Here is a 27957-nt window from a genome sequence, read left to right on the forward strand (position 1 = left end):
GCCCCCCTTATGACGTCCCTGTTAAGAATCCACGTCAAATGCAATAAAATCGTGCCTTTACTAATGCTATCTATTTTTATTTTCAGGTACTAAAACCGACCGCGTCTGGGCTAAATACACAACAACAACCACAACAACCACGACAACAACAACTCCAAGACCTACAGCTACGGAAAGACCAGAAATGAGACCCAACAGACCGAGATGGCCTAGTTATCAGGATAGATATCCACAGCCTCCTGAAAAAACAACACAAAGAACACTGCAGCCGCGTTATCCCTACCAACCGGACAGAAGACAGCAAAACCCTGAACGCTATCCGGAACGAAGACCGTGGACTGAACAACCTGCAAAGAAACCTTACTATCCAGATAGACCAAGAGCTGAATATCCCACAGAGTACACACCAAACAAACGCCCTGATAATCCAAGATATCCAGAATATCCGATAGACAGAAGGTATAATTATCCAGAACGAAGACCTTACGTACCAGAAAAAAGGACTACAACGACAACTACAACCACGACTACGCCAAGACCTTATGTGCCAGATAGAAGATATAATGACTACCCTACTAGAAGAGTATATTATCCAGAACAGAGACCAGGTCATAGAGACGACGGTCAAAGACATCACCATCCGCACGTTACAAGATATCCTTATTTCATTCCGACCACTGAAAACCCTCACCGCACTACTTCCAAACCCGAACAACCGAGGAAAACTCATCCCACCAAAAAGCACTATCCTGTGAGGCCATGGAAGCAGCCGGAAATGTACCCGACCAGAGGAACGGTCCCCAATAAGCCAGACACATGCAATACGAATTACGATGCCATTGCTTTAATTAGAGGAGAAGTGTTTATTTTCAAGTCCCAGGTTAGAATGAAACATGGAAATAAGAACGTTTATCACAAAGCACGCTATGTCCATCACAAAATGTGGTGGTAGCACGTTCACCACAAAAGCACATTCATGATCATTTTTGTAAATAAAAAATTCACAAAAACATTAATCATAGTGGCGGATTTTCATTTATCGAGGCTATTAGCAAAACACTTAGAAACTATAAGATGATAAATCAATTTTATTAGTTCATACATTAGGAAATATAATTACTAGTCTTACTTAAATTATTCCAAAATATTTTATGTTATTTTACTATAATATATAAACAGAAATATAGAGCTATGATCATCTATTTGAATAGTCTTTAAAAATAAGTAAAACCCATATTTTCTATTGCAAATCCATATTAAAGTTGCGTGTATAGAGCTTAATAATAAGATAAAACTTCACTAGCACATCTATCTCTTTCGTCTTCTATTTTGTTTTTATCAAAATAAGACTATTAAAGCTAGTTTCTTTCTTAGACAACATATACATAGGTTAACTTTTTGGTTATCTATCATTTTAAGATAATTATCTAAATCTTGATGTACTACACAATAATATGTCCAGAAAAATATATTTTATCCTGAAGCAAATATTTTAGAGCCTATTAAAAATGTTTTCAATTCTTTATTCAATGATGCCGTCTGATTAACAAAAGCCAACATATAGGATTCCAGCAAACCATAGGGTTAATTTCGAATAAAAACATCTAAAATAGTAATCATTTTAGAATATTATTTTATTCAATTCATTGCATAATTATAACGTAATATCTATCAAAAATAAAATAATGGATTATATAAATATTTATTTACCAATACTGTATATTTTTTTGCAAATTATGCCTATTATTGATTCTAAACGACGCATTGCAACAAATATAATCTTATCCTAAAAAACAAAAGTCTTTGATTGAAAATCTCTGAAAATAATTTCAGTCTGACTATTAATCAAGTTGTAGCGATTGATTTCATTTATTACGGTTGACCTAACCGGCTTCAATTGAGAATACAATCTCTTAAAAATGATTTTTACATATGCGCTTTACAGTGTACCATACATATATCATTATTAATTTTAATAAAACATTCAATTGCTAATTCGACCTTGCCTTCATCTTATGCACGATACTTTAACAACCATCACCATTCTTATTGGCACTCAAGCATGATATTAACTTTTAATATTAAAAATGTGTTGTATGTTTCTGTGGCTATATATTCATTTCTTCCGTTTTCAATCAAGTATCTATGGCGTATTGGAGAATCAGGATTATACGAAGGATTTCCGATTCTCATCAGCCGTATGTGGCGGGATCTGCCCGAAAATTTCACACATGTCGACGCTGTCTACGAAAGACCCGACGGATTAATTGTTTTCTTCATTGGTTCGTCCATATTCTTTGCTATGATTTCAACTCGAAAAACTCATATTGATTAATATGTTATCTTTACAGGAAGACAATATTATTTGTACGACTTGAGCACCGGTTTAGAAAGAGGATATCCAAAACCGTTGACTCACTTAGGACTGCCTGAAACCTTAGATCATATTAATGCTGCCATGGTTTGGGGACACAACGGAAAGACGTATTTCTACAATGAAACGATGTATTGGAAGTACGTATATGTATTTATATTTCGACGGCAATGATAAGCATTACAGTAAGTTCGCGGTCGCGATCGATCGCGAATTCGAAAAACTTGGAATAATATTATTGCTTTAATATTTATTATAGATTTGATGAAGATGAAGGCCACGTAGAACTTGATTATCCTCGTGATATGTCCATGTGGCGAGGCGTAGGATATAATATTGATACTGTATTCCAATGGAAAGACGGTAATTAAATTTCACTTATTAAATCTTAGAGTACATACTATTGATTTTGATTAATAATTATATTTTTTATTATAGGTAAAACATATTTCTTCAAAGGAAAAGGTTATTGGAGGTTCAACGATTTGGCTATGAGAGTAGACCACGAGAAACCGATGTCATCGGGTTCCTTTTGGATGGGCTGTCCAACTGAAAAGTCCGACGACGATTTCCTGATTGGAAATAAGCAACCATACAAAAGTTTGCCTTCTCCGACAGGAACTTTTTACTCATCCAACGTCGATACTATAAAACCATACAAGCAATCTTTACTGTTATTATTTTGTTTGATTCAATATTTGATGCTGAATGTAGATTTGACGTAACAATGTATAGTTTGCTGTATTAATATTGATAATTATTTTGGTTAGTGAGCGACACTGAAGGTCTGCCGACGGCAATTTAGAGAAGAATTAATATTACAATACATTTTTAAAGACCGTCCAATCGATTCTTTCTACACTTCATCTTAATGCATATCGTATACTCAATCAGTCTTTTTAATATTCCCTAAATATTAAATTTAATTCTGCATCTTTAATGAATCATCACAAAATGTATTGTAATATAATTTAATATCATCGACTATTTTAAATATATTGTGTTAAATTTAAGGTCTCAACCTTCCTGTAATGTTCGTCCTTCTGATATGATTGACGATGATAGCCATATTATTTAAATAAGCGACCAACACTTACTAGCAATTAATTTAATTTTATATACATTATAAATATATACATATATATATATATGTATACTCACATACATATATACACATATATATACCTATATATGTATATATATATATATATATATATATATATATATATATATATATATATATATATATATATATATATATATATATATATATATATATATATATATATATATATATATATATATATATATATATATATATATATATATATATATATATATATATATATGTGTATATGTGTGTATATTGTCAAATCAAAGTTCTCTTACGTATGTATATTATTTTTATATGTATAAATCAAGTAAGACTAATTAAATTCATACTATATTAATAAAAATGGCATGTTCAAAGTAAATGTGGAAAAAATGCTATCCTCTGTGATATACGATTTATTTGTAAGTTCAGCTCAAAGTTTGTTTTCAAAATTTACGCTAAAACTATTATGTAAAATTATATTTATATAAATATGAATAAATAAGGCAATGTGTATAATTTTTTAAATGTATACGCATAAAATTGAAGCATTTTATATATGATAATTAATCTAATATTGTACTTTTATATACACACAAAAAAAATGAAATTTAAACGAATTTTAAATGTTTTTATAAAAAAAATACTTTATATTGTACACCTGAATTGTATGAATCATCAATCTATTGCATAATACAGTAAATTCACTTTCAACATTCCCACACTTGTGAATTTGTCGGCATGTTTTATTTATATTGTTGTGTATCTTGATATCAATCTTAAATACTAGATTAACTTATTCAATGTTTGCTTAAAATGTCATGCTTGACGATAAATGTAATTATTGAAAGTTTTAAATAGAAATCGTTTTAATTTTTGCAGTACTTATTTTGTACATAACATTTTATCTAAATAGCCACATATTTTTTAACAATACAGTTTGTAAATAAATATTTTATGAAATAGATACCCTTTTATTTATATTATATAAATTACAAAATCACTAGCATATTCATTGCATTAAATATATAAAATATAACCATTACTCCAATGAATAATATTTGTGCAAAGGTGCTACGATCCATTTATGTATTTTAACGTCATACATTTTATGTATGTAATTTTCATATTTTTATATCTTGAATTGCAATAAATAATATACATTATACTTTGTTTCATTACCATTTGATATATTACAAATAACATAAAATATTAATTTAATTTTCAGTCAAAACTGAACCAACGAAACCAGCGATAGATCAATTCCTTTAAAAAAATTTATCGCATATCACGCTTTTATCTGTTATAATATCATCGCCTTTAAGTAGACTTAGGCCCACTGTCCACAGAATCTTAGACGCGTATTCGTCATTATACGCTTATTGTACTCCTGCTTGCTGCGTACATATAAACTAATGAGACCCTGTCGACGAAGCTACAAGTCACGATCACGTCGCTGCATGCAAGCTTCATGACGACAGTCGTCAAGTATGTCAGACGCCCGAGCGTATCGAACTGCGTTAACGTGTAGAAAACAGTGGCAATTTCAGCTACTAAATTTGTTCAGATCGTCGAAAAGTACCAGTGTCTTTATAATAGTAATCATGCAGATTATGCAGTAAAAGATATTACTGAGAAAGCTTGGAGTGAGGTGGGAAGTCAAATAATGTTTCGTTAGTTTGTATGTACTCAGCAAGCAGGCGTACAACATGCGTACAATGAGGAATACGCGTCTATGCAGCGACGCCTCCGTGAACAGTGGGCCTTAAAATTACTAAATGAAAAATAAAATTGAATATTTTTGAAAAATTTGCACAAACCTACATAAATTCATAAGAATACATTTTATTAAAATATTTACTGATTTTAAATTGAAAATATATATTTTTATGTGAATATAAGCCAAATTATCAATATGCATAAATAGCTATTTACATAAATCAGAACTATAAATGGGTTTTGCTGTGGAATTGTGTGACTGAAGAGATATGTTTCATATATATTTTATTGCATAAGTTATTATGTACATATATCAATATACAGATGTAATTCAAGTGTCAGTATCAAACGGCGGTTTCGACTGTGGAAGATTATAGGTCAACCAAAAATGTTTGTAGCAGGCCATCGAGCCTGAGAAAAGTAATCATTGAAGAGCTAATATTTGGGCCTCTCACATTGCGTGAGTGTGTCAATTGTCAACATTACATTAAATAAATATGATACTTAGTTTTGGTTATGGTGAGTAATTTATCTGCTCTTGGGATATTCTAAAATTATGTTTTCTCTCGGGATTTGTTTGTAAAGCACTTATAACGCTTTCTAATGGTGTATTGTGTAGGATCCCCTATTCATAAAATTGCTTAATTATTAAATTAAACATCTTATTTATGTTATTTGAAGATACTATTGAAATATAATATTATTTTATTTTATAAATATTATAAAGTAATTGTAGCATAACATCTTTACAAAAGACAATCAATATTTAAAATAAGTTAAAAATATAAGCAGCATATTAAAAATAACGAATTTTTGGTATATTTTATTTTTGGATTAAACAAAGATAAGTTCAAAGTTCAAGTTCTCTAATCTATTTAGCTTATATTCTTTTTCCAATCATTTTTTCGAAATATTGATTATTGAAATGTATGAAATAAAAAGAGTTTTTTTTAAATATACACATTTTATTATTGTATTAAATTGCTGTTTATAAACTATAAAATTATTAAAAATGCTTTGCAACACATATAAATCTACTCTGTTTGAGTATCAGTTATCGGTGAGTTCAACTCTGATTTTGTGCCCATGTCTTCAAAGCCTAGCTTTGGCCAATCTTCCTTGGCCATTAGTTCGTTGTCCATCCGACACCCTAGGTAACTTTTGACAAAATCCCGACACAATGAAGTGTTTCCTTCCGATTTCAATAGGCACATTTGATAGTCTAGCATAAATTTGCGACAAGCGCCTTCGTGGTCTAAGGGGAAACTGCCCTTATCTGGTGGAATAGGCTTGAAAACTTTCTGATGCATAGTCAACGAAGACATTTTGGCTCAGTATAATGCAACACGAATAACCTGAACTTAGTAGCTGTCAGAAGCAAATTGGTCTAAAAAGTATGTGTGCTGACCATACATGACTGATATACACATTTTTTATACTCTAAAGAAAGATAATTCAATATATAATTAACATTTTAAAATAAGCCTAACTTACCTTTAAAAATTAAAAAATATAATTAATTTTGATATTTAAAAACAAATAAAAATTTGGTGTATTGCTAACTAAACTTATATGTTTAATTACAATTCGTCAAATTCAAGGTATTGAGTAGTTGTGCTATGAAAAATTGTACATTTTCTGTTGTAACATTATTAGCTTTTTAGTTTTATATGTGTGATCACTATAATACAGGCATGGGAAACATTTTCTCGCCTAGGGCCAGATTCCTCCGAGTCGCGAGCCGAAATATTAAAATATTCATCTACACATATATACCATCAAGGCATTTCCCAACGTATAGAGTGGAAAGCGAGCATTGCATGTAAAAAAACATAGTGATCTCTTTGCTCCTAATAAATATGGGTGGTGGACCTCATGGTTAAAAAGTATTAAATGTTATGTGAGTTTTACGACTACCTGAATTCTACAGGGCACTTGAAAATATTATAAAAGAATGGAAGACTTAATCATTTTCTAAGATTTTATTAATCATGGCTCGAAGCTTAGCGCAAAATTTGGTATTTTGCTTGACAAACAAGGGTACCAATATTGGCTTCGATACTTTCGAGATTGTGTTTGATCCTCGTAAAAACTGTTCATACACAGTACTGCCAAAAAAGCCAATTATTTTCCTCCAAAGTTCCTTAAATTACTATATTTTTCTTTTGTTAAGTGCAATTCATAAAAAGCCACCACAGCAACGGCGCTGTTAAACCATGAATTTAATTTCAAATCTGCCTGAAGCCTGCATTTCATCGGTAAATTGTCTGAGCTACTGTTTATATCCGTATCTATCAGACGAGCAAATATAGTAAATGCGGGGTATTTTTTGAAAACCATTGAGTCTTGTTTCAAATTGCTCTTTTAGTGCCTTCGGTTCATCTTACATTCTGCATTTACTTTTTTTGACATAGCCCCGATATTTTTCAAATTTATAAGCGATATTTCACATTTATGCACAATGAACAAATCACGATCATAAAACAACTTAAATACACTTCCTTACAACGCCAACGAAGCAACAAACTGACAAATTTACTATCTATTAATGATATTATTTATTTATGTATTATGAAAAAAATACCTCGATAAAACACAGACACGTTCAATGTTTTGAAGTAACTGAACAATTTTTAATATGATCGTAACTCCACACGTCCACGGGCCAGATCCGGCCCGCGGGCTGGGGGCTACCCACATATGCTATAATAAATTTAAATTAAAAATAAATATTATATTTCTTATATTTGACACATTTAGTGTTGCCTTATAAAAATATTGTTTTATAAGGCAACACTAAATGTGTCAAAGTTGACGTTTGTTCCATGCTGCTTTATTTTGATACAAAATGTCGCGGCTAATCGTTAAAAATTTGCCAAATCATGTATGAATTTATCATAACACTGCAATTATATTATCGTATACTTATTTTATAGGATCTGTATTTAGAGCGTTATATTTTTAACACATAACCTCATTCACTCATGATTTCAGATAACCACTGAAAAATTGAAAGATGTATTCAATATAAAGGGTGAAATAACAGACGTTCAATTAAAATACACAAAGGAAGGTAAATTTCGTAACTTTGGCTTCATTGGATTCAGGACCGAAGAGCAAGCAGAAGAAGCTAAGAAACACTTTAACGGAACATGCATTAAAACAAATCGAATAACCGTCGAATCTTGCGTTTCTCTCGGCGATAAGAGTAAACCTAAGGCGTGGAGTAAATATGCACCGGACAGTAGCGCGTATAAAAAGACTCACGCACCGACCGAAGAAGAACGGTCTGAGAAATATGAAAAAGAAAGACTTGCAAACAAAAATAAATACAAACAGAATGAAAACGATAAAATAAGAGATATATTAGAAAGAGTAAGTTAAATTAATATGCTTTTAATATTCAATTGTAGTGTAAATGAGCTGATTTTATTCATTTTTAGCATAAAGATGATCCTTTGTTTGCTGAATTTATGGAAGTTCATGCTTCCAAATTGAAGAAAGCGATATGGAGTAATGATAGTACTCTTGTTAATGACAAAAATCGCAAAAGTGCTAAAACTAAAATAGATGACGAAGCAGACGAGCCTGAAGAAACTCACTTGGAAGAATTAGAAAAAGAAGTAGAGGAAGAAACAAGCATTAAAAAGAAAAACAAAAAGCTAGCTCTTCAAAAAATAAGCGATTTGGATGTAAAATAATATTTTTTAAATAGAGATAATAATAATATAATTATAAATAATATTTTTTATTTATTGCAGTATATGCAATCTCTCATGAAAAAAACAACTAAAGAAGAAGAGACGTCTAATGTGGAAATAATTGAAGAAGAAAAAGCTGAACCTAAAAAGAAAAAAGAAAAAGTACCTAGAAATAGAGTTCTATTTCATGTTAAGGTTGAGTATTTTATAAATTTATCTATTTTTAATAGTACTGTTTTTTATTGTTATGTCACTTGCTTCTTTTAGATCCATGGACTGCCATTTACTTGTAAGAAAAAAGACATAAAAGATTTCTTTAGGCCACTAGTTCCATTTACTATACGAATACCGAGATGTAAGACTAAATACATGAGGGGATTTTGTTATGTTGGATTTAGAACGGAAGAGGAAAGAAAAAAGGCACTTATGAAAAGCAGAAGTTTCCTTAGTTAGTATATTTAATGACACTTTTATAAAATACATTTTTATAAAGTTCCTACACAATTGTATTTCTTTAGGTGGAAATCGTGTTACTGTTGATAAATATGATAAAACTCGAAATATTGAACAAGAAGAAGATGAAAATCAAAATACAAAGACCAAAAATCAAGAGGTTAATATTCTTTTATTTTTTTAATTAATAGTTGTACATTAATTTAAAAAATGTTATTAATCTTTAACAGGAATCTCTGAAGAACGAAGAAACTATAGCTGAGAGTGGAAAAATATTTGTTAGAAATCTTCCATATGTTACGAATGAAGATGAATTGCAAGTGATGTTTGAAAAGTTTGGTAAGAATATCTTATTTTTTTTTTTTGATCTACTACAGTTACAAAATTCTTCTCACTAATAATATTTCTATTTTATCGCTGTTAACACACAGGCTTAAATATTCTGAGATGCAGATAATGTATTAAAACCAAACAGTTTTTATCTGAGGACTAATAGATGTTTTGATTTTAGGTCCAGTTACTGAAGTCAATCTCCCAGTTGATAAAACAACGCACCAATCTAAAGGATTTGCACACGTAACTTACATGATGCCAGAGCATGCCGTTAAAGCCTTCACTGAACTTGATGGTTCTATATTCTGCGGCCGTATGCTTCATCTTTTGCCGGGAAAACAAGGCAAAGATGCGGATTCAGATGATGGTAATAAATTTAAATATATCTTATAATCAATCACAATTCACATTGATTTAAATGATGAATTTGAATCGTAGAAAACCTCACATTCAAAGAGAAGAAAGAAAAGAAGCAAAAATCACAATCAGGTTCCTCTCACAATTGGAATACTCTATTCCTCGGCGCAAATGCAGTTGCAGATATTGTAGCTGAGTCTTATAATACAACTAAAGAAAAACTATTAGAAGGAAATGAAAGTTAGTTTCGCATTATTATTAAAATGCTCGAGATCATGTGTTCTAATATTTGATTATTTATAGAAACGAGCGCTGCTGTTAAATTAGCATTGGGAGAAACTCAAGTTGTGGCTAATACCCGTAAGTTTTTGGAAGAAAGCGGTGTGAGTTTAGATGCTTTCAATCAAGCCCCAAAAAAACGTTCTAAAACTATTATTTTGATTAAAAATTTACCTGCTAGAACAACTAAAAATGAATTAAATAAGTTGTTCGAACCGTTTGGTTTGATAGCTAGACTTATAATGCCTCCGTATGGAATCACAGCATTGGTAGAATTCGTAGAACCTTCGGAAGCGAGACAAGCGTTTTTCAAGCTTGCTTATTCTAAATTTAAATATTTACCCTTGTATTTGGAATGGGCTCCGAAAGACGCTTTCACTACGCCAACTCCTGAACTAAAAGAAAAATCTAAAATTGAAGATAAAAATGGTATTGATTCAAAGAGAGAAAATGTTGATAACAAAGATAAGGCAAAGGAACCTGAAATTGCCAAAGAAGAACCTAAAAAGCATGTTGTAGAGGAAGAGCCTGAAGAGAACACTATATTGTTTGTGAAAGGATTGAACTTTGAAACTAGAGAAGAAAGAGTTAAAAAGGTATTGTTTATTATTCATAAATAAATATTAGCAAACGTACGATTTTAATTTGGGTTATTTTAGCACTTTGAGTCTTTCGGCCACATTCACTCTGTAACCGTAGCAATGAAAAAAGATCCGTATAATCCGGGAGAACGGCTATCGATGGGTTATGGATTTGTACAATTTTCTAGAAGAAATGCAGCTGAAAATGCTCTTAAAAACTTGCAAGGATCATATTTGGATGGAAAGCAGATCGAATTGAAACGTTCAGAAAGAACGGGAAGGTATTTATGTTCATATTTAGTATAAAACTAATATATGTTTTTTAACCCTTTAAACGCCAGTAGCTTTTTAGTGAGTCACCCGTTATTTCTCTTCACGAGTCAGTACCTCTTTCTAAAAATGAATATAAAATACTAGGTTTACTGATAGATGAAGCTAGTATAATAATCTTTTTTAATTAAAAAAATATAATTAGTAAATAATTCATTAACTGGTTTTAAAAAATAATCAACAAACGACGCACTGGTGAGTCGCTGGCGTTTAAAAGGTTAAACCGTCACCACGTGTAAACAGACAGTTTTACGAGAAAACGCGCAATGCAAGGTTAAAAGAAAATATATTACAACTTTTACAATATATTAACATTTCAACATTTGCCTTATATATCTGTAGGCTCGGTGATCATGGCAAAAATTTCAAACAACGAAAATTCCTATTAATAAACACATATGTATATTTAAGAATATGTCAATATATATATATTTATATAAATAATGTCTGTTTATATTACAGATATTAATATGATTTTAATTTAAAAATATTTTACAATTATATTAGTAATTTACATTTCTTAATTTTAAACAAATTTTTATTTGAAAATAGAGAAAAATATAAAGCAGTTGGAATTTCAAGTAAAATACATATGTATATACCAATCAAACTGGTATCATTTATGTTCAGAATTTTTGTGTGTGCAATAATCCAGTCACCATTTGTTTAGGATACATTATAAATCTTGTGGATCTTTGCCCAAAAACAATGTGTTTAAATAATGCCTTTGTTTCATTATATATCTATTCAATTTTTAGTAGTGTTGTTAAGACAGCAAGAAAAGAAACAGTAATCCAAAAACAAACTGGAACCAAAATCTTAGTTAGAAACGTAGCATTCCAAGCAAATCGTCGAGAAATACAAGAAATATTTGGGTAAATACTTTTTGATACAACAGTATTTGGTATAAAATTAATCATATACTTAAATAAAAATGTATTTCAATATTTATAGAGCGTTCGGAGAGATCAAAGCATTGAGAATGCCTAAAAAGATGGATCCTGGAGAAGATAGACATAGAGGATTCTGCTTTGTTGAATATCACAACAACAGTGATTCTAAGGTATGATAAAATGTACTTTATACATACATTCAATGTACATTTCCAAATGGTGATTAAAATATCTAAATTAGATCTTATTAGATAGCGCTCTTATAATCTCGTACATTGTATTTGTAATATTGCTCTCGCAATAATAAATTATAACATCATATAGATTCCAATAAGTTGCCTTCTATACTATATTTATTGATAGGATTTAAATATTATTTTTTAATTTAAATAACTATAAAACATTAAAATTATAATATATAGTAGACCCCCAATAACACGGTAAATCGGAGACGTGCTTTTTGGGTGCCTGTTACGAACCAGAGGATATCTCACCACACGTGCCTGATTCGTACGTACATATTGCAAAAAATTGTATGAGTAATTTCTAGTCCCAAAACTACATGCACCCAATTTACCGTGTTATTGGGGAGTCTACTCTACTTAAACTTTAATTTAAGAATAAGACAAGGACGTTTGATATACAGTTAATTGTACAAATGTAAAATTATATCGATATACAATAAAAATAAAGAAGTCATAGAGCCTTGTAGTTGTGAAAATGGTGAGTCTTACTGGTTTCTCTGAGTGATGATGAGAGCAAGTGGCAAATCTATTATTCTGTTCCTGTGTCGAATCAGAGAGAAAGACAATTTAAAACCAATAGTGTTATTGTTTAGCTCTATCTCCGGTACATCCCTTGATGGAAATATAACTTCCGGGTGGCCATTTATGAACGACCATCTGATGATACGTACAATACTATTAAATTTAAGGCATACATTGTTTCTAGGCATGTCTTATTTGAATTACCGTATTCATAATTTCTTTATGCGACTAATTGAAACAGATTTGAAATAGTTTTCATAAAAGTGTCTGCGTCTTGTATGAAGAAAATATTTATTAAAATAATTCTTAAATAAATTTAGCCGAATGTAACTAACTTCATACAATATACACAGACCTAGGTGCTTCTTATGTTAATTAAAGATGATGTAATTTCAGAACGCATTCGAGGCATTGTGTCAAAGTACGCATTTGTACGGTAGACGTTTGGTGCTGGAGTGGGCCAAGCTGCACGACGACGACGAAATGGTGAGCACAATTCGCAAGAGGACAGCTGAAACGTTCAATATGCCGAAGCCTGGTGGTAAAAAGAGTAAAAAGGCTGTCGCCGATGTCGATAACCTTGGGGAAGACGAGGAGGAATGATAACATAATAAATATAAGCTGATAAAATACGCGAGTTTCATTTCTAGTTTTTAAAACCTGTTTCTATACTGTATTTCGACGATAAATAAAAACCAGTTTTTTTACAAATTTATTAAGATATTCATAATAATGATAACATAATGTCACACTCGCATTAGCATTCTTTATATTTTAATAAATCACACATTGTGTTGACAAATGAGCTCTCTTGTGCAGAAAATTTCTTGGGTAAATGACACTATACAATTATTATAAATCTACCATCGCAAGATGACGGGCGTTAGCTCAATACGTTACAACGAGGTAAACACAATCAACAACTACTAAGTAAGTGGTGAGACACCAGACTGAAATCAGTGACAAATATTTTATTAATTATAAACTATTATTATATTGTATTGATTATAAAATACAAAGATAATTATAAAATATAAAAGAAAATGAAAGTCAAAAATTGAAAGAGTAGAACAATATTCAAGATATTGCTAAATATATGTGTTTTTCATTCTGGAAAAAGTATTTTTACTTAATTGTAAATACATATCTCCAGTTCTAATTGGCCGATTGCAAAGTATTTTATATTAAATTAAAGGTAATTGAATTTTATATTAGCCGTCCATACAACACTTTCCAATCAGATTATCGTTTTAGGCACTATGATCTATAACAAGGAAAATAAGCAGCTATTTATCAAAATCGTTTAGTAAATATAGGTTATATAAGCATTAGGGTAAAAATACAGCATTTCAATTTTACCAATTTTCATGATTATCTTGATTATTGCGTATAATGTTAATTATATAAATTTCAAATGGTATTAAATATGACTTAGATTCGATTTGCTAATCTTCTGTGTGTATTGTCATTTTCTCGAGTAGAAACCAACAAGAATCGCCCATTATTACTTCTTAACAAACATATTTTTTTAAGTATTTAATAAAACGTTTGTGACAATCTCCGAAGTAAGTTACTTTGACGTCAGAAATTCTATTCTTACAAACATGATGCCAACATCTCAGGGTTGTTCTTTGATACATCTAAATATATTATCAAATCATTAAATTCAGATTCCGTGAAAAGAAAATACGTTCGAGTAGTTTGAACATTTTTTTACTTTTTATATACCCTACAAAATCCATTCAGATTTGATTTCTGTATTATTAGTCAGATGCTTATAACTTCCATATTTTCCAACCGATTTTGATAATCAGCAGGGACGTCATTTCAGCTTTTTCTAATGGTGGTGTCAGTAGTCGTTTTTTTGATATTTCGATTACATACATTTTTCTGGCCAAATAAAAGGAGGGGTAAATATCCCCAAATTGCATCCCTGTTTAGAATCCACGTCAAAAACAATAAAATCGCCATCACAGTGGAAACGCTCGGTTATTTAGCAGTCATATTAAGACTATATATAACAATATTACGACTTACAATAAGTAAGAATCAAATGAAACACATCTAAACTGAATTTGTATTTATTCGTGTTGACGATTTCTTCAGATTAAAATTAAAGAGGGCAGTATAATTACAAGAAAAACATAAAGGATGCCAAAATATAATAAAAACTACATATACTTCTTTTTACAACTATTAATCAACTCTTTCACTGTGCATATCAAATATAAAAGCTGTACCAAAAATGTATATTTCTTTTATAAATATATGATTTGAGAATAAAAAATATATGTTTCATATTTTACTGAAAAATAAAAAAAAAGTTTATATAAATAATTTATAATTCTGCAAAAGAACTATATACACTGGTACCTCGGTTTTCGTTGACTTCGGTTATCGTCGATTTTTTCCGCCAAAATTTTGTTTTCGTCTGTTACCTAGGATTTCGTCGGCGTACGTGACCCATGCGCTGATAAATTTCCATCATTTTATATTTCATCGAATTTTGGAACGTTTTTTTATAAAAGCATTATTCGAATATTTTGTCAGTGGGCGTAATGTCTTATAGATCAAAATTCAAAATCTTCGACAAATTCATAAATGGTGACTAAATCAATCATCTTATCGTAAAGTGCTGTTAGACGATTAATAGAAAATTTAATTATCTTTAATTTGATGTAAAACACGCAAACTGTCAACTAGAACCGAAGATATTTGCAATTAAGTAAAACTATTTTTCAGAATGAAAAATACAGAAATCTAGCAATATCTCGAAAACTGTTCTACCTCGTTAATATTTAATTGATTTTCGGATTCAGCGCGCAATTTTACATAGAAATGACTGTCGAATGTCATGGGTCATCATCATATTAACACGAACGATGCATTATTTTTTAGTCTTTCATTTATTTTACTTTTCAACAAATTTTTTATTATTTAGAAGTGAAAACTGATACATGAAAACATATCTAACACGCGGATGTGCGTGTACGGCACACTGCAGTGAATTCGCGTGGCTGACATTTTTATTTTATATTTTCTAAAAAACATTAAATAAAAATTGTTTAGATGTCTCTTATAAAAAAATAACCATGGCAGTTTTACTTGTATATAGCAGCAGCGAACCCGATTTTTTTATGTTAATCGATATTATATTTCGGTCTCTAAGATATGACAGATATTGAAAAAACACTAGAATTCATATGGGATTCGAACCCAACTTTCATGTATTAGTCACCGACTTATAACACTGGTCTATCTACAGGTGATCAGAAAATTCTGAACAAGGTGTTTGTTCGATTATCAAATATATTTTACTTTTAATTCCAACTACTCAATATATTTCTCTATTTTTAAAAGTAAAAATTTATGTAATTACAGGAAATGTGAATGAGTAAAATATTTTTAAAACATGATATTTTCAAATTAAAATCATATTAACCCTTTAGATGCGAGATGCGGATAAATCCGAATCACCATTCAAGGCTCTCAAGTGTGAGATGCGAATTTATCCCACACTATAAAAATCATAATACGTGTACATACAAAAAAAATATTTATTTTTTTTATTTGTATTTTTCCAGATAAAACCAGGAAAATTGTTGCATTATCTTCCTGGTTTTATCTGGAAATTTTTTTATAGTTTCTATATTCCTTATTAATTAATTTTTATTAAATGACTGTCAAGTCAAAAACATTCATATATTTTTTTTCCTTTTATCACTTTTTACTTTTTTAAATTCAATTATGAAGGTGAATTAAGACGCAGCAGAGAATAAATATAAACATATTAAAAAATCACAATTATATCTTTAACTTTTTTTTACTTGATAATTGACACATTTCCTGACTTTTTATGAAATTTAATTCGGCACATAAAGGTTTAACATGTTTTATATACATATATTATTTTTTTACATATATTGACTTATCAATAAGTATAGATATGTATATGTGTATATTGATCATATATAATCTGAATTATTGCTGTGCACAATAATCACCGGATCTTTCGATTCCTTGCAAATGCTCAATAAAAAAATTAGTATAGTTAGTAAAAAAAAAAAAATCGATACTATTTTTAGCTCAACTCTTTTTCTGCCCATTTATGAGACATATGCACAAGCATTTTTCTGATAGTACCGTGTCTATTTAACTACTTCCTAAACCATCTTTCTAATATCTTAGCTCATCCAAAGTATCACCTAATATATTACAAATGTTTTTAGTTACAGTCTATTTTTTCAAAAAACTTTACAATTTTAAATATAATTGTAAAATATTTTCAAATTAAAATCATATTAACATCTATTATATATACAGATATATTATTTACTTTTTCTTAAATATACATATATGTGTATGTTGATTATATACGGTCAGAATTTTTGCTGTGCGCAATCGATATCCGCCTGTCTTATTGACTTACAATCAAGGTGTAGTTATAAACATTGAAATAGATTTTGTAAAAAGTATGTTCTGATAAGAGTTCTACTTGTGTTTATAACTGTAATAAACCAAAAACGTGATTGAGCAGCTGTAAACATTAATGATATTTTAAAAGCCTAACTAATAAAACACATGTCTCACGGTTGGTTGGTCATTTAAAATTATAAATCAGTTTATTGCGCACAAGTCAGATTATATTTCACCTTTCCTTTCAGGGAAGTATAACTAAACGACACGCTTTTTAAAACATATTATTTGAAATTATTAACGCGTTAGTTTAAAAGTAATAAATTTTAATGAAAAAAAGATATGAATTTAGTGATAATAAAAAACCAAGTTTATTTTCAATATTTACAATAAATTTATTTCTATGACAAGGTAAGTAAGAATATATTATATCTAAATACTGTTTATAAGTTACAAAATTTGCCAATAAATGCATCAGTATGCAAAAAAACGATAACATTGCATTTATCAGATGTACACTGGGAGCTATTTTCTTAAAATAAATTTTATAATAATATAATATAAACAAAACATAACAAAGATCACACCTCAGTCGTAATTAAAACTCTTTTATAAACTGTCGCAAAATAATACACGATCGAGTCTTCTATTACGCCCGATTGGAATATTTTAAATGCTATCCAAGACTGGCATGAATTCACTCTTTTTCATCGAAGAATATCTCGTATTGCTACATATTTACATTCTAACAAGAAAAATACCCTCAAAGATAAATAAACGTTTGCGTTTATTTACAACGCGTCCTTTGTCGAATCAATTTCGTTACGATTCCGAACATAAACACCATGAAAAAAATTGTGCTCTATAATATTCAACGAGACTAATATTTTATTTTAATACGATTTATCATACATGAATTTTGAAAAATAACACAAAGTATGACTATGCATACGTTTAGATCGATACCAGTACGTTTTGATTAAATCGAAAAATTATAAAACCTATCGCATAATTCATATAAAGTATGTACAATAAATATCGTTTGATTCGGTAATAATTTATCATGCGACGAATGCGATTCGAAGAATCGGATGATTTGTTTCGTAATACATACAGGATATTTTGGCTATTACGTGAAGGGTATAAGAGCGAAAAAATACTCGTATACCCCTCAGATAACATTATAGATACACTGTATGCCGATATAGCGTCTTTGAGTTTAATCAATCTTGACGGTGGAATAGATCTTTCTGACGAACATGCTGGTGCCCACGTATCCGACGGTGCCGCACATTATTCCCAAGCCGGCGCTGAAGAGCGCCATGTAACCGAAGTAGAACGCCGTTTGAAACAATCCGTACATCTTAGTCTTGAATATGAAATAATAGAAAGAATACAAATAGACGTAGAACGAAGTGCTGGCCGCGGCCATGAAGCTCGTCCACTGCCAGCGATAGTCTTCGGCGTTCAGCAAGAAGTACGTGCAGACGATGGTGACGCAGACGGTGACGATCATGAGGATCAGAAACACGAGAAGCATGAATCCGTAGACGTAGTATATTTTATAAGCCCAGAAGGACGTGAAGATGAAGTACATCTCGATGAATATGGAACCGAAGGGCAGGACGCCTCCGAGCATTATGATGACGCCGGGTTCCATGAACCACTTCTTCTCGGGGATCGGCCGAGGGACGGCGTTGATCCTGCACGGGAAGTCGGGCTGTCCGGCTAAGTTTCTCCCCAGGACCGTGCCGACGAGGGTGAGCGGCAAAATGACGAAGATGCAAATGGAAGCGACCGCAATCATAGTTCCGATCGGAATGGCTCTGGACGCGTGATAGTATATTGCTATGAAATTGATGAAGAAAGCCGTACCGCACACCAGAGCGGGCAGCATGAAAGCCGAGAGCAGCATCTGGTGAATCCACACTCTACCGCCCATTCTGGCGTAGAGCGAACCGCCGAAGTAGCCGTTGACGGCCGAAGTGCCGGCGTATATGAACATGGAAGTGGAGAGTAAAGAGCCGCGCTCCGTATACAGCTCTCCGAATATGGTGAAAATAATAACGCTCAAAGTGACGACGGTCAGATGATATCCGGAACCGACCATCGCCGAGAACAGAGCTAGATTCGGCACCGGTCTGAACACGTCGCCGTGCACTTGCTTCCACCCGTATTCGTCGCCCAGATCTCGCTCTAGATCGTCCAAATCCTCGTCTTTGGAGTATCTGGCGTAATCTTTGCGCAGAGTGCGCATCAGGATCATGGACACGAGTCCCACTAGGAATATGACCATCATGAAGCTGTTGAAGATGCTGAACCAGTGGATGCGGTGCTGGAAGAAGTTGGGGTCGAGGTATTTGTCGAAGCGATCTTCGAATTTGACGTCGCTCTTCTTCCAGTTGACTTCGTAGGTGAAGGGCATTTCGGTGTCGACGACCAGTTTCACCTTGTTCTCCGCCGTCAGGTTGACTTCGACGATTCTGTCGCCGTTGTAGCCGATGTCGAAGCGCTTGTGCGTCCAGACGTAAGAGTCGTCGCCGTCGGCCTGGCCGACTATGCCCCACACGGGCAAGTCGTCCACGTACATCTGATACCAGTAGTGGTTCTTGACGGCGTAGGCGAAGGCCCTGCGCTTGGCCTCGTCGAGGTGGACGGCGCAATAGCGCTGAGAGGGCACGGGCTCCTCGTAACCGACGTCGAGACCGGAAAACTCGAGCTCGACGCCCTGCAGCGCCTCGGAGAGCGTCTCGTGATAGTGGCCGATGGAGTCCTTCGCCCCCGCGCAGAACGGCAGCGAGAAGTAGCCGTAGGTCTCCTGGCGGTTGTGGTAAGGCCCCACGGTGTTGGCCCAGACGACGACCTGCTCGCCCCGCTTGTAAGAGTGCGCGTGCTCGTCTCCTCGGCAGGCGACGGCCGCCAGAGCCACCAGCGCCAATACCTGCGTCCACATCGCAGCGGCGCCCGAACTCCAAACGTCACCAGATGCCGATCGGGGTTGACAGCCGCGCAGTGTTGCCACTTTGCCAGACGTTTGCTTTCTCTTTTTAACCTTTCCCTTACTGTGCTGTGTCTGTCTAGTATCTAGTATTCTAGTACATAGTATACACATACAAAAATCGGAATATTAATAAATATCGCTTTAATTAATCATAGTTGAGATCGTAAAAAAAGGTTTTAAAGAAGGCCCGAGAGCTACGTTATTTAGTGAGTTATTTTCCCTTTCGCTCGTTCGCGTGTTAGGTGACAAGAGCGAGTGAGAAATAAGAGCGTCGTCTCGCATCCGTGATATGTCACCGAGGTCATTGCCGAGAGTTTTTAATATAATATAATAAAAAATATATTCAAATTTATATTTATTCAACAAATTCTATAAATCAATACAGCAAAATGACAAAATAATTAGGAAAAACTTTAAACCTGTTAAGCGGGTGCTCCTCACTTCGATTGCGCAACATGCAATGGGCGCGCGTTTTTGCTTAAAGACGTGTATACACGTTCCGCCCGTTACAGTAACTTTTTTTTTTAAAAGTGCGATTTAAATGAAATATTAAACACTAGAACGTTTAATTATGTTTTATTTATAAATGAAAAATATAATAAAAATGTACAAATTTACTAAAATAATTCAGAAAAATAGAATTAAATGGATCGTGCAAAAATATTCATCACATTAAAATAAATAACACATTTTAATAAATATTCTTTAGGTGCTGTGATGATGGCGGTTGGCAATGAGACACAGATTGAGCCGCTGCAGTAGTATATTTATTGAAGATTGACGGTTTACATTATAAGAATGGGGCGGACGCGCGACGGCACGCGTCCGAACCCTTACAAGCTTGCCGGAAGAGAGAGAGCCGTCACAACACCGCTATTTCTGCGCCGACCAGTTTTGGCCATAACAAATCTATATTGGCCCCCATACGGCTTCGGCCCTAGCAATTTACAATTGCGAACTATAACCAGGGGGAGGTATGGGGGCCTTGGCGCTGCTGTTGATTAAATGCTGGCGGCGCAAAAGTAGCAAAGTCGTGACGTATGGTGTGGCGGCGCGGCCTCCAGTGACGCGCGGCGTGCTTCGCTCCAAGCCGAGTGGAACACGTGTAGACCCGGGCGGCGCGTAGGGCTCCAGGGGGCGCGAGAAGAACGGGCATGTCCGGGAGCACCTTTCGGGGCCCTGTGGTGCGTCGGTGCAGCTACACAGGGCGCGCGCGTGACGGGCCCCGAACATGCGGTTCGAGCTCGGAGTCGCGGGGGCGTAGCCCTACGGGTGCGTGACGGGTCACGCGTGGTCCACTCGAGCCTGGTCTACGGCAGCACTTCGGTGGCTTCTCGCTGGAGGCGCGTGGTGGCGCCGGATGCTTCCTGGGTCACGTGGTCGGCGGCGGCGGCGGCTGACGATGGCGGCTCATGGTCGGAGGCGCAGGCCCATCGTCTTGGTGGTCCGCCAGCTCGAGTCCGGATCCAGGGAAGCTCCGGCGGGGTGGCAGCAAGTGGGTTTGCAGCGGCTCGGCTTTTTGTACTGCAGCGGCGTCTGTGTCTGCCATTTTTCGTCTGACTCCATATGTGTGCTCAGGATCACGTCGGCGTCAACAGTTTAGGTGCTGTGATGATGGCGGTTGGCAATGAGACACAGATTGAGCCGCTGCAGTAGTATATTTATTGAAGATTGACGGTTTACATTATAAGAATGGGGCGGACGCGCGACGGCACGCGTCCGAACCCTTACAAGCTTGCCGGAAGAGAGAGAGCCGTCACAACACCGCTATTTCTGCGCCGACCAGTTTTGGCCATAACAAATCTATATTGGCCCCCATAATTCTAATAATAAAATGTAATTAAATCTTTGAAATAAATAAAGAAAACATATATGATTATCACTAGAAATATTGAAAAGCCATTAAAATATATTTTTAAAATTCAAGTTCAGTATGGTATATTTTAAAGCAATTGTTTATACACAATGCTACTTTATAGTCAGGACACCAATATCCAGATTATTTTTTAACCCTTTATAGCAAACCCGACACTTTCTATAAATATTTTTATTTGTTTTTGATTTAATTTGTTCGGGAAAATGTCTTTCATTGTCAATTTGAGTCTTAAAATATCACGTCGAAACTTGTACAAGTGAGTCATCAACAACAGAGAAAAATTTCACGTCCCGCCCGTTTCGGCGTACTACATAAGTTTGAGGACGTGTATAGACGTCTTGCCCGTTTCACAGTCATTTTCGTTGGACGTGTACGGGACATCCTGCCCGCTTAACAGGTTAATTGTTTTTTTACTAGTTTTTACAACATATTGAATTGCTGACGTCTTGAGGACTTTATCTTAGCAGGGATGTCATTTCAGTTTTTTCCATGGCTTACAAATCACTAAATATTTTTTAAAATAAATTAATAAAAAAAATTGTGTATTTTAACATATATCACAAATTGCTCAAAATTTGTGTCTAAACATTACACTCCAGAAGTTTTATAAATTTTATAAAAAAAACTTTTTGCTTTTGTACACTTCACAATACACCTTTTTGCAATTTTATTTTTTATTATTATAAATTAAATGTAATTTTTATTAATTACACAGTATTGCCATATGAAACATTGAGCTGTCAAACGTGGTACGTTCAAAAAGTTCGAGGTTAAGTTGTTTTGTAAAGTCTCATCCATAAGACGATAAGAACGCATAAAAATGGAAGTCGAGGAAGATAACGTTCAAACTATACAAGCCAGATTCAAATCGGAAACTGGCGAAGTAACTGGAAGTCCTCTGGATCTTCCTGTCAACATCACGAGAGATCAACTACAGCTCATTTGCAATGCGCTATTGGAACAAGTACTCATATTAATAAATTATAAGAATCTTATCTAAATATAATTTGTGAATTGTTATATGAAATGTTTTAGGAAGAAAACAATCCATTCGTGTTCTTTGTGAACGACACTGAAATAATATCTAGCCTGGAGAAGACGATAGAATTATCTAAACTAAACTCTGAAGATGTTCTGGATATAATATATCAACAACAAGCGGTGTTTCGAGTCAGACCGGTTACTAGATGTACAAGGTAATGCTGATATCGATTTTGCAGCACTCCTAATAATTTATTCAATAATCTTGTACTTATAAATAATATATTGTAGCTCCATCGATGGCCATGCAGAGGCAGTTATATCCTGTAACTTCAGTCCTTGTGGAAAATATTTAGCTAGCGGTTCCGGTGATACTACAGTCAGATTTTGGGATTTGAACACTCAAACGCCGCAGTTTTGCTGCAAAGGGCATAAAAATTGGGTCCTCTGCATCAGTTGGTCACCGGACGGCCTCAAATTGGCTTCGGCTTGTAAAACTGGACAGGTTATGTTATGGGATCCGGTTACCGGTAATCAGATTGGTAAAACTATGATCGGTCACAAACAATGGATCACTTCTTTGAGTTGGGAGCCTTATCACAAGTAAATATATTCAATTAAACACATAAAAATTAACATTTTACATCATTGATTTTTATTTAAGGAATCCTGAATGCCGAAAATTAGCTACTTCTTCCAAAGATAACGACGTACGAATATGGGACACTGTGCTCGGTCAAACTATATTAACGTTAGCCGGTCATACGAAAGCCGTAACTGTTGTCAAATGGGGAGGTTCTGACGTAATCTATACAGCTTCTCAAGATAGAACTATACGAGTATGGAGAGCCGACGATGGAATTCTATGTAGGTTATTAGAAGGACATGCCCATTGGATTAATACTTTGGCTTTGAGCACCGATTTCGTTCTACGCACGGGACCATTCCATCCGATCATGGATAGTGATAAAAAAATTAACGATAGTAAGTACTGTATCGAATATATTCAATGTTTCATTTTAATATTCATAAATTTGAAATAGAAAACGTTCTACAAAAAATGGCACTGGATAGATACGATTCGGCAAAATGCAACGGTGTTGAACGATTAGTTTCGGGATCTGATGATTTTACTCTATTCTTATGGTTACCGGAGAGTGAGAAACGACCTTTAGCTAGAATGACGGGACATCAACAGTTGGTGAATGATGTGAAATTCTCTCCCGATACTAGGTAATGCATTATATTAATCTCTCCCCTTTGAACTATGAAGTATAACTACTTGTGATGCTTGAAAAATCAAAATAAAAAAAAACGCATGATTGCAAAATATGGAATCTGTGGTTTTTCATAAAGTTATATGTAACTTTTATTATTTATTAGTTAACACATTGTTGTCGGGACACGGATTTTTCTGTTTTTGCGGAACTGCTGCTGGATTGCGGGACCCGTAAAAATCCGTTTTTTGTAGTCTGTTGCTAGAAGTCGGCTCACGTGTTTATCCGTGTAATTTGAACTGCATTTTTTTTTGTTGTCAGCAGCTAGATATCACTGCTTTGATATTTAGTAAAGACATTATTTTATTCGTCGTCGCATTTATTACATTTCCACCAAATATATTGTACTAATTTTGATATTGAATTTTTATTCCGTACAAAAAATTAAATAACGAACTATAAACAATTCCTGTTATCCCAAATATCTTCTATTATGTTCAATTCTATTCAAGATACTTCGAGGAATTACTTTCTACCTGATGTAAAAGAAGGGATGGTTGGGAGTGAGAAAACAAAACAAATTCCAATGAAACTTGACCTGGGGTAGATAACAAGCAACAGTCATTGCGACATCTGTGACTTGTTATAAAAAAAAAAGACATCATTACAGTTACGCGTAAATGTTCGGTCGTTCGGTTGTCTAAAAAATAGTTTTACACCCCGAAATGTTTTCACCCGATAAAAATAAATCTGACGATGAATTTTGTGTGGATAATTTATCTGATTATTGATAATTGGGCCAAAAGTGTAGCTATGTATCTTTTGACATACCTCTACACAGAGGTACGTGTTTTTAGAGATATCATACGTTGAAAAACTATTCATAAAAACAGATTGTGCCATATTTTAGTTTTATTTAGTGTTTAATTCGATTTTTTATTACATACATTTTTATAGTACTTTTATGTGCAAAATAAACGCAAGTTTCCAGTGAATATAAAATTGTCAACCTCCATGTTTCTTCTTCATTTGATAGTACTGTTTATGGTAAGTCTATGTTTAAAATTTCATAATTTTATATTGTATAGTATAAAAGTTATGGCGAGTTTCCGAAAAAAAACGCGGAAATTCTTCGTTTCCGAAAAATTCCGCGGCTGCTAAAAAATGGCCCGCGCCAGGCTTGAAACAATTCGCGAAATCACCCGACAACAATGTGTTAATTATATATTAAAATTAGAGCGGTTATTTTTTTAATTTATTTTATCAGGTCCCAAAAAACTAATGAAAAAACCTCAAAATAAAAGCGAATAACATTTTTTTTAAATAGATTGATAGCATCAGCATCATTTGATAAATCTATAAAACTGTGGGACGCTGCAACTGGAAAATATATAACGTCATTAAGAGGACACGTTCAGGCCGTTTATGTGATTGCATGGTCGGCAGATTCTCGGCTCTTGATGAGTGGAAGTGCCGATTCAACGTTGAAAGGTTATACTAATTAATGTAATCATCAATTTGGATAATAAAAAAATACTTAAATGTTATTTAATCCTCTAGTTTGGAGCATGAAAACAAAGAAATTGGAAATCGACCTTCCCGGACACGCTGATGCTGTGTTTGCCGTAGATTGGTCACCAGACGGAATGACGGTAGCGTCGGGTGGGAAAGACAAAGTTTTAAAAATGTAAGTTTAAGTATATAAAATTAGATAATAAATAAAATACTGTTATTAAATCAAATTGTTTTAATTTCAGATGGCAACATTAGTTTATAATTTAATCATATAATTACAAATAAATGTATATTTTTAAAATAAAGTTATTTTATTTTGATACTCTTCTTAACGTTTGATTTGATGCCTGAAATTTCTCCGGCGTATTTGGATGTCTCCGTACGAACTTCTCTAACTGCACCCTTCCTCCTTATCTTAGCCTTTCTGTACTTATTCCTATGTTTAACTCTCGGATTCCTTTGCTCCTTCTTACGCTTCGGCGTCAAACCCTTGTTCTTAGCCATCTGATATGTAATAGCTCGTTTTTCTCCTTCGTCCATGTTCATCTCTCCACCCGACATCAGTTTTGAAAAATCTGCCACATTCTCATCTTCAGATTCATCTTTCTCCTTATTTCCATTCAATATATTATCATTCCTTATATTCTGTTCTTCTTCGTCGCTTTCGTCCAAATCATCGCTATCATTCTGATCGTCCATATTCATGTTATCGATTAACTTCAATTTTTTAGAACTGCGAACAATCTCTTTCTGACGTCTCTTCTTCGATATATTCGTATTATCTAATTTATCACTTATGATAGAAACAGTTTTATTGTTTTCAATAGCTTCTAAAATACATTCTAGTTGTGGTTTTATAGTGCTTTCATAGATAGGCTCCATTTGAGTCAAAATTTGCCGATATTGAAACAATCTTTTAGTCACGGGATGACTTTGAATGGAAATCCTCTTCGTTTTCAACAATAAATAAAAACTGATATTCGTACAGTAATTTAAAATGATTTCGTAATAAGTCTGAACAAAATTCATAGCTGAGCATTTGGGCAAAACGTCTTGATTCACAAGATTCTTGATTGGTCGCAATACTTTATTGGCTATGCCCATCTTCTCTTTAAAATCTTCAACCAAGCCTGCAAACTCGGGCGATTCCTTATTCAACAATTGCAACTTTTGCCTCTTGGACATTTGAGTGAGATCGCTCTTAACAATTTCAGTTTCATTATCATCTTTTGTATCAGTAACGATCTTTTTAGATGTAAAAAACTCCAATGAATAATCGTCATCGCCTAATTGTTCAGCCAACTTCTTCTGCAACGCTCTAGCTTCCATTTCTTCCAATTTTGCAATCTCCTCGTCCTTACCGTACCCTCCATAATCTTGATCCACATAATCTGTGCTGTAAAAGTCCTTCTTTTTTTTACCCCAAGCTCGAGCATCCGGTAAATCATCTCCGGAACCTTCCTGTCCCTCTACGTCACTATCTGCTATATCGGCATTCTTATTTTCCTCTTCATCCGAATCGTCCGAGAATGCAAATACCTCTTCTTCACTACTAGCATCTACCTCTCCTCTCTGTCGCACATTCTTCAATAATTCTCTTTCTTCTTCCGAGTATTCATCTTCGGAATCCGACGCTTCATAGTTATCTTTCAAGTCCAATTTGGAATCCAAACTGTAAATAATAAATTAAATACTAAAGTCAAAGCAGTTGTCAGTTCAGTATAAATATGCACATAGCCTAAAACTTATAAACTTAATGTCTTATTTTTTAATTATACAATATTGTGTATATGAATCATTATAATAATGCAAAAAGTAATATTAGATTATTATTAATATAAAATTAGTTAGTTTCAATTACTTTATTTTCTCAGCCATGCTGTCACACGAAATGCGCACGCGGATGCCTTTGGTCTTAAACAAAAAATTTTCGACTATACTCACTAAACGTCAGAATAAATATTTTTAGAAAAACAAATTTAAGAAAAGACGCTTACTTTGACCATTTTTATAATTAAATACTTTAATTACTCTTTAAAAATAAACCCACATGATGATTGTTCAACTATTT

General features: G+C 33.5%; 6 protein-coding genes across 10 annotated transcripts in view; 3 read left to right on the forward strand and 3 right to left on the reverse strand.

The window, feature by feature from the left end:
* Positions 1 to 3585, forward strand: part of LOC148236959 (matrix metalloproteinase-2-like) — a 293116-nt gene extending 289531 nt beyond the window's left edge. For all 5 annotated transcript variants that reach the window (XM_088183400.1, XM_088183401.1, XM_088183402.1 and 2 more), the window contains 5 exons: positions 87 to 880; positions 2141 to 2282; positions 2352 to 2514; positions 2634 to 2737; positions 2813 to 3585. In XM_088183400.1, the coding sequence (XP_088039526.1) occupies positions 87 to 880; positions 2141 to 2282; positions 2352 to 2514; positions 2634 to 2737; positions 2813 to 3099 (1490 nt within the window). In that variant the 3' untranslated portion in view covers positions 3100 to 3585. The remainder of the gene's footprint in view (positions 1 to 86; positions 881 to 2140; positions 2283 to 2351; positions 2515 to 2633; positions 2738 to 2812) is intronic.
* A 2545-nt stretch (positions 3586 to 6130) lies between these two features.
* On the reverse strand, positions 6131 to 6580 carry LOC148236964 (uncharacterized). Its single transcript, XM_088182520.1, has one exon. It carries the CDS (start codon positions 6509 to 6511, stop codon positions 6221 to 6223), a length of 291 nt encoding a protein of 96 aa, XP_088038646.1. The 5' UTR covers positions 6512 to 6580; the 3' UTR covers positions 6131 to 6220.
* A 1390-nt stretch (positions 6581 to 7970) lies between these two features.
* Positions 7971 to 13510, forward strand: LOC148236965 (putative RNA-binding protein 19). The gene is made up of 14 exons (XM_088183405.1): positions 7971 to 8070; positions 8181 to 8561; positions 8630 to 8878; positions 8948 to 9082; positions 9155 to 9335; positions 9406 to 9500; positions 9571 to 9679; positions 9852 to 10040; positions 10112 to 10270; positions 10334 to 10905; positions 10969 to 11171; positions 11979 to 12095; positions 12175 to 12283; positions 13277 to 13510. Exons 1-14 carry the CDS (start codon positions 8035 to 8037, stop codon positions 13481 to 13483), a joined length of 2742 nt encoding a protein of 913 aa, XP_088039531.1. The 5' UTR covers positions 7971 to 8034; the 3' UTR covers positions 13484 to 13510.
* A 4133-nt stretch (positions 13511 to 17643) lies between these two features.
* On the reverse strand, positions 17644 to 20335 carry TM9SF3 (transmembrane 9 superfamily protein member 3). The gene has a single exon (XM_088183406.1). The coding sequence runs from the start codon at positions 20247 to 20249 to the stop codon at positions 18516 to 18518; it is 1734 nt and encodes a 577-aa protein (XP_088039532.1). The 5' UTR covers positions 20250 to 20335; the 3' UTR covers positions 17644 to 18515.
* A 2547-nt stretch (positions 20336 to 22882) lies between these two features.
* Nle (notchless protein homolog 1) lies at positions 22883 to 26191 on the forward strand. The gene is made up of 8 exons (XM_088182590.1): positions 22883 to 23137; positions 23209 to 23369; positions 23446 to 23757; positions 23819 to 24138; positions 24198 to 24387; positions 25699 to 25862; positions 25932 to 26058; positions 26129 to 26191. The coding sequence occupies exons 1-8, from the start codon at positions 22994 to 22996 to the stop codon at positions 26139 to 26141; spliced, it is 1431 nt and encodes a 476-aa protein (XP_088038716.1). The 5' UTR covers positions 22883 to 22993; the 3' UTR covers positions 26142 to 26191.
* Sas10 (UTP3 small subunit processome component Sas10) lies at positions 26104 to 27818 on the reverse strand. The gene is made up of 2 exons (XM_088182591.1): positions 27748 to 27818; positions 26104 to 27558 (listed from the first exon to the last, which is right to left on the reverse strand). The coding sequence occupies exons 1-2, from the start codon at positions 27762 to 27764 to the stop codon at positions 26193 to 26195; spliced, it is 1383 nt and encodes a 460-aa protein (XP_088038717.1). The 5' UTR covers positions 27765 to 27818; the 3' UTR covers positions 26104 to 26192.
* Between the last annotated feature and the right edge of the window lie 139 nt (positions 27819 to 27957).

This window comes from Plectrocnemia conspersa, unplaced genomic scaffold (genome assembly GCF_051122295.1).
Source record: "Plectrocnemia conspersa isolate PC_06_02 unplaced genomic scaffold, ASM5112229v1 ptg000003l, whole genome shotgun sequence".
NCBI lineage: Eukaryota > Metazoa > Arthropoda > Insecta > Trichoptera > Polycentropodidae > Plectrocnemia > Plectrocnemia conspersa.